This window comes from Echeneis naucrates, chromosome 15 (assembly GCF_900963305.1).
Source record: "Echeneis naucrates chromosome 15, fEcheNa1.1, whole genome shotgun sequence".
NCBI lineage: Eukaryota > Metazoa > Chordata > Actinopteri > Carangiformes > Echeneidae > Echeneis > Echeneis naucrates.
In genome coordinates, this window is record NC_042525.1 from 8,518,488 (window position 1) to 8,531,171 (window position 12,684).

General features: G+C 39.2%; 1 protein-coding gene across 1 annotated transcript in view; it reads right to left on the bottom strand.

Moving 5' to 3' along the window:
- The window catches only part of hpse2 (heparanase 2), a 48,888-nt gene extending 36,248 nt beyond the window's left edge, over nt 1-12,640 (bottom strand). Inside the window, exons 1-3 of the mRNA XM_029521555.1 lie at nt 12,375-12,640; nt 9,237-9,391; nt 8,240-8,401 (exon numbers count right to left, since the gene is read on the bottom strand). Of these exons, the coding sequence (XP_029377415.1) occupies nt 8,240-8,401; nt 9,237-9,391; nt 12,375-12,640 (583 nt within the window). The remainder of the gene's footprint in view (nt 1-8,239; nt 8,402-9,236; nt 9,392-12,374) is intronic.
- Between the last annotated feature and the right edge of the window lie 44 nt (nt 12,641-12,684).

Sequence of the window (12,684 nt, forward strand, 5' to 3'; positions counted from 1 at the left end):
ATAGGAAGCCAAGTCTTGTTTGTTATATTTTGGTTTTTCTTTCCTTTTTTTTTTTAAAGAAACATAGATCAGTTTTCTAACCTGTTTGTACCAGCAATTTCTTTGTAAATTTGACCATCAACCATTAATATGTCTCCTCCTCTTTTTGGGTCTCTACCTTCTGCAATTATTAAGAACTTGAAGGATGAGAAAGCAGTGAGTACCACCATTGGCTAAATCCATGCAATATGGGTTGGTTAAAATAGTCCAGCTTCATTTAATTCCACTAAAATATAGAGGTACACATATTTATATAAGGATTTATGTAAGACAACCAAAAACCCTTAAGTGCATTAAGGCTAGCTACAGTGGCCGTGTTGACACTGTGGACTATCTCTCTGTATTTATCTATACCCCCTCCCTCCATCTATATCCTGTTATCCTGTGTTATCTCTAACTTTTTTTTTTAATCTGCATTTGTCCTCATTGTTTAACCACAGGGTGTCCACATTACATGAGATTGATGCAGCTAGTCTTGCAGGTTATCTCCCTGACTTACATTCAGGTACACTTAGAATGAGATAGCGAAGTTTTCTTTGTGTTACTGATACATGGACACCACCTTTTCACACATGTTTTGATTTTCTCCAAAAATAAAACGTTTCAGGCAATGAGAATTTCAACACTTTTCAGATGTTGTAGAAGTGTCTACAGAAACATCAACTGCTACAGCAGTATTTGAAGTGGGTTTGCAAGATATATGGCTTAGTTGCAAGACAAAAATATGAGCTTCAGCATCTGTTTTAGCTTCTGTTTAGAGTTTTAGCCTTTTGCTTGAATAAAAAGACAAATTCCCTCCAACCTTTAAAATGTAGATAAAAGACCTGACTTAAAGAGGAGTCCAAGCGTCTGAGACCACTTTCCCATTGAAGTGAATGAGAAATGAATGAAGAAATGAATGGAAATGAAATGTGAATGATTTATTGCAGTGTGTGGCGTTTAATATCATATAAAAACATAGGAAAAGAAACTGTTAAATATATGTTTGGATTCATAGATGTATCTGACAATGCTGTGAAACTTAATGTATTTTAATACCGCCAACAGCCAAAACACGATTCCAACTCCCTAATTGTTGGTAGTAGTGGAGAGTTCCAGGTAATTTTCTTTTAGTAATGTAGTAAAGCAAATAGTCTAATATTGGAAAACTTACATATAACCTTTAATATTATTTGTTTTACCCATGGTCCTTCCAACATTCACACTAACTACTGAAATCAATAATAAAGTTTTGAATATCAACAAGTCAAGGCAGATAAAATTCATTTTACTGCCGTCATGGCAGCATGGAATTTGGCATTAAGGGCACATAAATCTGAATTCAGCATCGTGCTGGAGATGGAAAAGGTATTGAAGCAGCTGCAACACCAAATGCTGAGTCCATCACAATTTACACCTCGTGTGTGAGTGTGAATGTGCACATTCAGTGAAGGGATGTTAAACAAAAAGATAAGGCAGACAGTGCACAGATTAAAACATTAGATTAAGGAAAAGTAGATAAAAGCCTGGGAGGAGTCATATAGCAGAACTAATAGGAAAGATGGAGGATGTTTCCCACTGTTGCAAGAAAATATGTTTTGATTCTCAAATGAGTAAAAACAGAAAGTTATAACTAGAGGCCCTCTGACTGTAGACAGCTGTGCCAGTTTGTTTTGATGAAAACATTTTAAAGCCATTCACAGATGTTTAGTAAATTCCCCTTTCTGTGCCTGCTCGTAATGTTTGTCTTTCCAGATTTCTAACCTTCTGCCTTTTTGTATGTCCTGTTTTGTGACTCACAATGCTTTTTGTCAGGGAAATAAATTACACTTCTGTCTTCTCCATTGTTTTTCAGTACCGGGTTTGCAAATTGAAATTCTGATGTGATAATTGAGACAAAGCAATAATAAAATATTGCAATATGTGTACACACTGTAATTCTCACAACATAAACACACTGGCAAAGCTCCACACATTCTCCGTCCTTTATACTAACGAACTACAAACAGCTACAAACTGCGTTAAAATGTACAATCACACAATTTTTTATCCTGATAACATAAGAGAATATTTCAGAAGTGCACAAAAGTGGATTTTTATCTTATGATATATTTTCTCTCTGTAGCATTTCAAGAACATCAGCACAAAACAATTCTGAAAAATCTCAGTTCATCTCTGTTCAGTAACCCTAACCCCAACCCAAACGCAACTCCAGCACAATACAAAACAGCAATATTTCCAAAATTGGCCTGGCCCATTTCAAAAAATATGCTGGATAGACAAAGCTTTCAGTTATAGTTATGGTTAGGCAGAAGCTGGTTATATGATTTCAGAATGGCTGGGGTTCATCTTAATGAAGGGGGAGGGTTTAATTGTAGGTCTGGGTTGAGATGCAAACTCCAGTTTACTGCACGGTGAGATAAATTATGCTACATGCCCATCGATCAATGTGAGCTGAGCATTATGGCTGTCAGAAAATGTGTAGATGAGTTAAAGGACCACTGTGTATTCGGTATAATATTCTTAACTATGTCTTATTTGTGTGTTTTCAATCACCTAAAACTGAACATATATATATATATATATATATATATATATATATATATATATATATATATATATATATATATATATATATATATATATTAAGAGAGAGAGAGTCCTCTTAGACAGAACCCATCCCCTATATTTAAACAGTAGTCAATAATGGACAGACAAGTTCTCTTACATACACGGAAATGGAGGAGTAGTTAGTTGGTAACAATCTCACAACTATCTTTAAATCCTATGCACTGGCCCATTAAACTTCAGAGAAAAAAAATCAGGACATTAATGGGCACGCATCATCATGAATTACTATCAAGTATCCTGAAACAAGGACATTTAATCTTACTAATAGGTTTATGACTCACAGCTGTCATCATTACCAGCACCGTGGGACAGTGACATTTGGATTTCATTGTGGATAGCAATTGAGTCCGGCGCCATTTTTGTCCATGTGGAATTGCCGTACCTAAACCTCCAAGATGGCAGCCCGACTGCCTATCAACATCAGGTAGGGAGAGGCTCTGCTGCCTCTGAACTACAGGAGCCCAAAGGTGGAAGTTCAAAAGAAAGCCGATTTTCATTTAAGACAAACCGTCCTCGACTACAAAATCAGTCGACAAGCACAGTGGCCGAGGCTTCTTTCTTCACGTGTATCGTTTTTAGAGAAGCTATGAAAGCCCAAAGATGGCGCCAGCGCCAAGTGGCCACTACCTCAGCTGAGAGTAATGGCCTTTTTCCTCACTTGCACGTGTTGTGAAAGCAGGGTAACTTTATTATTGGTTCCAATGTCTTTGCTATACTTTCACTGCTCTCATGTTTCCTTTCAACGGAGGCCTGCAGCTTTAAGTGAGAGGCTCCTGGCTCTGATGGCCTCACCTCTCTGTCAGTTCAAAGAGAGGCTCTCAAGTATTAGTGTCCAATGTGCTCTCAACAGTGTTTACTTTAAACTAACAACTGATTAGTCACTGTAAACATTCATGTCACTGGATACTACACCTGTGAGATCAGACTAAGAAAGAAAGAGGAAAGCCTCAGTCATGTGTTACTCTGTATACCTCCAACCACATCCTGAAGCCAACTTTCAACATTAAAATTGTGCTCTTTAATCTGATGGTTTATTTATTCATTTTATATCAATAATATATGACCTCGTGGATCATGTGGTGTGGTATCCAATTATTGGCTATTCCGTGTCCTCATTTCTGCTTGTCTCCCATCTACATTACTCCTGCTCTTTCCTGAGGTGATGTCCTACTTTGCGCCTCTGTCTCATCCAAGCAGCTCCTCTAACAAGAAACACTGCTGACTCTCTACACTGATGTCCAGTGGCCGCCTGTTTCCAAAAAATAACTGGCCCATCAACATGTGATTCAAACGACAATAAAAATCCCAAAAACAGCTTTGCAGCTTTTTTTTTTTTATATATATATACATAATTGCAAACATAATTTAAAGCACTGCTTTCTCCCCTTATTTGTGAGGTTATTTATATAAAAAAAAAAATTATATATATTTTTTGTCCCTTAGAGTAGATTTGTAAAGGAACTCCAGCTAGAAGGCTTCATTCTTCCAGTACAAATAGCAAAGCAAGTTTGCAATTCGCTTTCTCACAGAGCAGACCTCATAACTGATAACATCCGATGTTTGGGTCTTGCTTCTCCAGTTTCTCTCTTTTGGAAAGATTTTCTTTTTGCCCGTGTTCAAAAATATTGATCACCCCACCTCAGATGATATGAATAACACAGTGCAGGAATTCCTAATTTGAGTTACGTTTATTCTATGAATCCTAAACACACAAAAGAGGCCTTAGAGGTCACAAGTTGAACCGATCTACTGCCTCATTCTCTGAAGTATCAAATAAACACAGGATTTCACATTCAGTCTCAGTATACAGAGCTAAGCTATAGTAAACATATAAAAAGAAAATGAGGACAGGTGTTAAGTTGTGGAGAGGAGGGAGCTGATGGAAGCAGGGGAAGAGAGAACTGAAGAAGTGGCTTATGATGGAGGGATATATTCCTATATGGAGACATGAGATGATGCTGACCTTATCTGAGTTCAGGGTATTTTCTCAGCTAACTCTTTTGCTGAGTGTGTGTGTGTGTGTGTGTGCAAATGTGTGTTGTGTGTGTTAGCTTGGACTGGCCCCATTATTGATAGCTCTAACAAGCCTGGGTCAAAAGTCAGACAGTGGTGAGTGGAAAAGGATGGAGCAAGACTGTTAAAGGTCATTTAAACACCACCTGCCTAGAGAGAGAGAGACACACACACACACACACACACACACATACACACACACACACACACATACACACACGCACGCACATATACACACATACACACACACACATACACACACACATATACATACACACACACACACACACACACACACACACACAGTGAATCTTGGCTGATTGTTACCAGACCATATTTAAACAAATGCCTGGACCCTGTGCTTCTCCACCGCAAAGATGAGGCCTTTGCACAGATTCAAGTTTACACAACGTACTTGGAGTTCATAGTCACCCTTAAAGCACTTTTTTTAGCATAATATGTGCTTATTTTGGCAAGTTATTTCTACGACTTTAACACTTGGTGGAAGCTAAACTGCACAATATAGCAGCTTCACCTACACAGGGTTTGAAAAATATCTTTCAGACTTTTGCTAAATATTCCCAAGGGGCACAGCTGCAGTTTTTGTCTGTGCCTGGAAGAATAAGAATTTCAGTGAGCACACATCAGCTTTGGGAAAATACAGCAACCCCCCTCACCCACCACCCGCACACACACACACTCTCTATCCCAAACCATTCTCCCTGCCAAACAGTTTGATCACAACTATGACTCCTGCACCAAAAGTAACACAGCATCGCTCTTTCTGCCTTGAGGTCTGGAGTTCACATTTAAAGACAAAATCCTCCACAGGGCCCTGATCAATCACTAAAATAATGCAAACTGGCTGATGTGGGGGAAAATAAAATTCAGTGGTGATTTATTGTCACCTCAACTTTTTTTGTTTGTTTTATTAGAGATGACAGCTTGAAAAGTTAAAGGAAACGGGGGAGTGAGGGGAATGTCATGCAGCAAATGACGCTGAATGGAACTAAACCAACGCCAACAAGTATCTTGTGGCCTCCTGTTTATGGCGTTTACGCACTCTATCCACTTCACCAACAGCACCTCTCGTCACTGCAACTTTTATACCATCAATATTATTTCATTCTATTTCATTCTATTCTCAATATTTACATTTCAGGTATTTAACAAAAGTAATTCAGTCAGCACAACAGCAGAATTAAAAGAGCTTTGTATATTTTATCATCAGTAAATCATTACTATGTTTGTAAATACTAGTACTGCAAAACTGTAAATAATGAATACAAATTTAAAGTTTATTCAATTCTTCTCTGTGCAGTTAATGTTCAAACAAATAAAGATCTGACCTCCTTTTTCTTTAACCACTTTGGAATTAAAAGAGGGAATCAGAATAAGCAAAATCTTGCCGAACCCCAGTTGACGCTAGTAGTTTGGACCATTGATTATTAGTTTAGAGTTATTTTTAGCAAGATGTAACTATACACATTATTATAGTGTGATGATGTAGAACTGCAGAATATATGAAGACAAGAACATTTCATTATTCACTTCCCCTAACTAAAAATTTTCATACTATTACTGTTGACTAATAGTTTTTAACTCTCTTACAGATAAATACGAAACTGCAACAATGAGCCTTTGCAATAGCAACTTTACAAGCATGCACTTAAAGTGAGCCACCTGTACAAGCAGACGGGACACTCAGTATTTTGTTGGTGTGTTATAAAACACACCGACACAGCAAAGAGAGAAATACACAGGCGCACTGTCGGTGAGGTAATGTCCCCACAAACACTTAGATAAGACTATGGCAGATTGAAAAGATTCAAAAAATCTGTGCATATAAATACTATTAAAAAAAAAAGACATATATTCACCAAAAGTTAAAATTTTGCTTGGATTTGCCCATGACTAATATGTAATTAAGAAATTTATTATTTATTGAGTCTACATAGGACAAATCCAAAAGTTTTAAATTACAAAATTTTACACTACAAGTACAGTCACTACTGCACTTACAAGGATTAGTTTTATCAACATTAAGAGATATGAACAGACATAGCCGCAAGTTAAAATTGTTTTAAATTGATGCTCCCTTTGCTCAATGTGAGCTCCAATTTTGTTCTGCGTACCTTTTCTACTTACAAAGTACAAATTCACTGCTACCCATTGCGCGCGGCACCGTAGCCTATGCCACCCCAGGATCACAGTTCGTCGTACTTGTGTTAGCGCTAAGACATGCTCTGTTATGAACAAACAACTTACTAACAGTTCAGGATAAGAATGGCCGTTCAGAACGTAACTTGTTCTTATGTTGGGAAGTGTCTGTACGTTGTAGCTCATTTGCAACAACAAAAGTCTAATGATATGGTGCTGTGCTAAACTCCTGACCTCAACTTCTGAACCAATTCCTCGCACATAGTTCAAAGTTCATCATCAATGAATTCAACAAGTCGATGTTTTGAATGTTGCACTTGAGACTATCTGAAAATATGCAGCTCAAACATGTTGTTCATATCACCCTCTATCACTCACGAGGCAACACGCAGAGGTTTACTGTTCCAATGAGGGGAGACCTACTAAAAATATGCAAAGCACATTACCAACCCTCTCATGCAAGGCCACTGGTTGCGCGTATAATGACCCAGCGATTTTGTGATATATTGAAGATTTATATACTTTGTTTTGTTGAATTTAACCCATCCCCCCCTTCAAAGCACATGGCTAAGTACTTTGATGTATATATATATACATATATATATATATATATATACATATATATATATATATATATATATATATATACATACATCTGGTGCCATCCTGAACAGTGGGTTGTGCACAATATGACCTCCAGACTTTTAACCATCTAAATCCCAAGTGAACAATAATTTTTCCAGGAGTTTGTTGGCTGTCAAGACCCACATCCTGAGCTGTTATCTGACTGACAGTGAGAACTCTACCAACCCACTGTCTTTTCAAGAAACCAAAGACGACAGTATTAGAAAGCAACACAGTATTAAAGGCTTATAATGCCACTGCTATTGATCTATTTTGCATTGGTCAGAGGTCAAGTTAAAGATTATTCAATGGTAAACAGAGTCTCTGTAGTTTTGTTTTTACTACCCAATCCTACCAATTCAAATCTGTATCCAAAAAACAAGACACAACAGAAATGTTAACTGACAAAATTATATTCTCGAGCAGTTCCTCATTTTTGTCCTAGTCAATCATATTAACAGATAAGAAATGCAGCCCACCCAAAAGCGGGACTTTAAAGTTCATTGTGCAGTCAGGTTGCATTAACTGTTACCAGTGAAAATGTCAGTGCTCTGTTTACTAGCCTGCACTGCTGCACCCCTCTATCCATCCCCGCATTCCTCCTTTACAAATTACATTTGTCATTCTGAAAGCTGATAGTTTACATTGGCATGCTTTGAACCTTATGTGAGTGCATGTGCACATAGGAGTGTGTATGACACGCAAACTACAAACTATGCTTTGTGAATATGAACACGTGCCCAAAAAAATCCGCTGTGTATGTGTGTGTGTGTGTGTGTGTGTGATCTCCTACCTGTTATTGTTATGTTGCTGTAGATGTTGGAGAGTTGTTCTTTAAGCAGGACGAGCTGAGTGGTGGCAGCCTTCTCCCTCTGCAGCTCCAGCATGATGTCAGGATGGTTGGCGAGTTTGCAACCCTTCTGTTTATCCAATGCAATGTCACTGCGCACTATGTCTGCAAGCCAGCATAGACACAGCAAAAAATTTATACAACTATTATTTATGTTATCATTGATTAACAATATCATAGCTACGCTTCCTATTTTGATATATCAAGTTTCGATAGGACTGCTTTGTTTGTTACATACCGTCCTGTTGTAACTCACAGGGACTTTTTGAATGAACTGCCAGTGATAGTAGTAACACATGGTAAATTGAAAAGTAAGTAAGAAAGAAAAATAAGTGTGTTATATTTATCTTTAGAAGTGTTGCAGAAGTCGTATTCACACCCAGTTGGTATTTTTATTAGACACACTTAGAAAAACCAGCACATCTCATAAAAGAGCTAAAATAAGTTGTTTTTTGTCTGAAGTTGTTGCGCTTTAGTTTAAGCGGTTTTAGGAGGTGTTGACTCAGTTTCACAGCACTGACGTTCGGCGACATTTCACCCTCCTGTGTTGAACTAGAGCTGTTTCTCACCATAAGTCCTCTTTCTTTGACGGGGGGAGGATAAATGTCGGAAATGCAGCTCTATAAAGCGTTTGTTTGTTTTTTGTTTGTTTGTTTTGTTTGTCAAACAAATTAACATCAATGAAGGTGGGATTCGCTGCAGGGCGACTATAAAGCTCGGCGTCCTTAATAAACTGACACTTGTAATAAATGGACGGTAAATAAAAGCAGTGAACTCGGTGTCTGACAGACGGAGAGAAAAAGAAAAACTGGGACAGCCTAAGACCAGCCGTATAACATAATATATAGGCTAATAATAATAATAATAATAATAATAATAATAAGCTCTTCACAAACACACAGGAGAGGAGAAAACGGGGGGAAACGTCGTGTCTAATCACCGTCTTCGTAGTTCTTCAGGTAGTAGTCGGGCCCGGGGCCTCTGAACTTAGCCAAGTTCTTCTGGTTGTTGAACTGCAGGAAGTCCGTCCGCTTTCCGCCGAAGCGCAGGAAGGCAGGCGAGAGGCCGCGCGCCATGGTCACGAGCCGCTTGGAGCTGCGGAGAGAGAGAGAGAGAGAGAGGGGGGCGACTTCAGGGCAGGTAGGGTGACAACGTTACCTTCATTAAACACCTGTAACATGAGTTCATACGTTAAAACACAAAACCGACACTTGGCTTTGTCTGGCTGATGAAACAACACATCTGCCATGTGTTTGTGTCTGACATCAGCAGGCCCAAGAAACACGCTGCGGCTTCAACACGTGTCCAGTGTCAGACAGGGGGGGCAATCATGTAACACGTAATGTGTGGGTAACAGGGTGGAGGCTCATCTAAGACGGACTACACTGAAATATAAATCTAAGAATCTGTAGCTGCTACGTTTGCTTTCATCAAGGACCGACGAGTGTTTTTTTTTTTTGTTGTTGTTGTTGTTGTTGTTGTTGTTGCTTCATATTAACTTGGGGGCAAAAGTTTTAGAAAAGTTTATACTGTCCCGGCGCTTCTGAAATTCAGGCAAATTATTGGAAAAATAAATGAGAAAAAAACAAATCACAATTTTATCACGCAATCCTAACCCCCAAAAGTATGTTTTTATTTTTATTTATATATATATATATATATATATATATATATATAAATACATAAATACATATCCAGCTGGCGAAGGTTCTTCCTCCTACAGAGGAAATGAAAAACTGTTTGGATAGTTGGCCTTAACACCATTGCCAAAGTTCCCACAGACGTTTTGATATTGTTTTACTAAGACTTTGCGTTGGTTCAGTGCCCTGACCCTCACCGTCATGTTTCGCTTCTTTCTGCCGCCGTAAGATGAATCCCTGACCAAACAGTTTTTTCCACCTCGTCCCATTTTCCTCCCAACGTCGTCCTGACACACCTCAGCACGGACTGATACTCACGGTTTCCGGGTCATGAGCAAAGGTTTAAGCCGTAAATTGACTGATCTCCACCAATGCAAAAGTTAAAAAATAAACATAAAAAATATGAATCTAAACAAAAATAAACAAATACATAAATGGACAAGGTGTGTGCGTTACGTGTGCCTTTGTAGTGTACGTCCTAACTTACAGCCACTGATAATAATACAGTGTTATGAAAACTAATCTTGGGAGTGTTTAGTGGAAAGCAACTGGGCTCTAAACTTAAATATCATGAATACAAGTTAAATAGTGGTTGACAAAAACACGAATGCACAGTTTAAATTACGTTTTCGTATTTTTGTGACGAAGAGGGTGCAAGGAGTCAAATAAAAGGCTTTTATTTCGGATTTATCGTGAAAGCCCACGAGCATCAAATTAAATGTCGGGAGATGTGAGAAGTCTCAGCCAACAAGCCTGTAGATATCAGTGCAGTTGTTGACAGTGGAGTGTGTGTCAGCCTCCCACCGCACCGGCCTGTCCTTACCGCCAGCTCCAAGCCAAGGAGGCCACATGAGGGCCAACCAGGGTCCAAATAATCCAAAAGTAAATGAATTCATGCTGGTTCCACGGCGGAGGACAAGCTTTCCCAAAAGTTGTGGGTGTGACTGTAAAAGCAGGAGACATCGAAAGCACCGCGCGGTCAAAGTAAACGAGAGAAGCGTTAAAATTAAAGTCAATTTTGAATTTTAAAGGGCAAATTCAGCTCCTGTGTGCTTTATGCGCATGACAAATTGGTTTCCAGTTTGGAAAGAGTTGAACTGGTGTTGTTCAGTTTGAGGAGATGGAATCTTATTAGTAGTGAAATATGTTAGATTCAGGTTGTTGGGGTTATACTCGGGTCTGCTTGTTGCCGTGTAAGAAATATTATTATTAATAATTAAAAAAAATGTAAAATGTGCCCATATGGCATCAACTAGATCTATACTTTAATATTGTTGACATTTTGAAAACATGTTGCGAAAGACTATTTGCATGATGTGTATGCCATAATATGTCTGTGTGTTATATGTGGTTTTTCTTTGTGCGTAAATGGTGAAATAGTCTGAAAACAAAAGGGCGACATATTTGTTTTTCCGCTCAGGCGTCAGACGTGCTGATCAACGAACTGGTAGCTGGTGGAGGCACGTGTTTATGGACCTGGATAAGGAAAGCAGCGGAACCGATATTAATGATGAAAACACTGAATAAAGAAATGAGAGCTGCTGTCCAAGAGAGCAATCGTGAATGAGATGGGATTAAATCGACAAATAAAAATGTTCCCCCGTGTCACACAATGATGAAATGGCTTTGTAACAGTTTTGTGTTCATAAAATGTACTGTTAATAATTTATGGATCATCTTCAGTGGAGACCATCTCTGACAGCGATGGCATGAAGCTGAACTAAATCCAGGCTGGCACGACCCATGTTACTGGCAATGCGGTAATTTAAGGCAAACAAATTACTTGAGTTGACGTTTTGTTTTTGTTGGTTTTTTTATTTGAAAATATTTTGTTTCATGTGTCAGTTATAGGCTATGCAATACGTTAAAATTTAGCGGATCTGAGAAACAGACTCAATTGAAAAGGCACGTAAGCGAGTGAAAGTCAGTCAAGCGTTCATCCTGCTGTATAAAAACATATTGAAACAATATGGCTGGCTTTGGATTGGAGACTAATTGGATTTCTTTTCTCTTGTTGTGGTTTTATGGAAAAAATAAAGGCTGAAAAATAAATTAATTAACTTGGGAAAGTGGCATTCTTCGCTGTAGACTGAACGGGCATGGGACACACATGTCCACTGTTAGGGACTCACCGTACAGTCAGAGTGCTGTTGTGGGACAACAAGCCCGTCAGTGACAGACTTTTAGCAGCCGTCCCTCGGCTTACATTCCTATCTGAAAGGCCTGGACCGGTCCGGTCCGGTCCTGGTCCAAATCATTTGGTCAGTGGATCATGAGACCACATAGTGCCCCGACTGAGGAGGAAATATGTTGGCTCACTTGATGACAATTTAGACAACGTGGCTGAGTGCGTAATGAATAAAGAGGCAGCCAAACACTTCAGAGGTGGACAGCCATACAGATCGGAGTTATGGTCTAACTGAAAGGCTTTTTGGTACCTCAGAAAGTCCAGCCAGCCGTCTTTGATGATCGAGGGGTCCAGCTGCAAAGAAAGGAAGTTGTCGTTGAGGACTCTGATCGGACTGCGGGTGTTGACATCCAGGAGAACCAGCGTCCTCTCCATGAAGCCCGGCCGCTTCCCACCGGCTGCAGATCCCTGATATGGAGAGGGGGAGGAAGAGAGCACCGACTGCACCACCAACGTAGCCAAAGATGCCAGCCACACGGAGGACCTTGGGAACGCACACGGGGAGGATGTGGGCATCTTCTTGGTCTGGAGAGCAGGAGGATCAGTGCGCGTAATGAGGT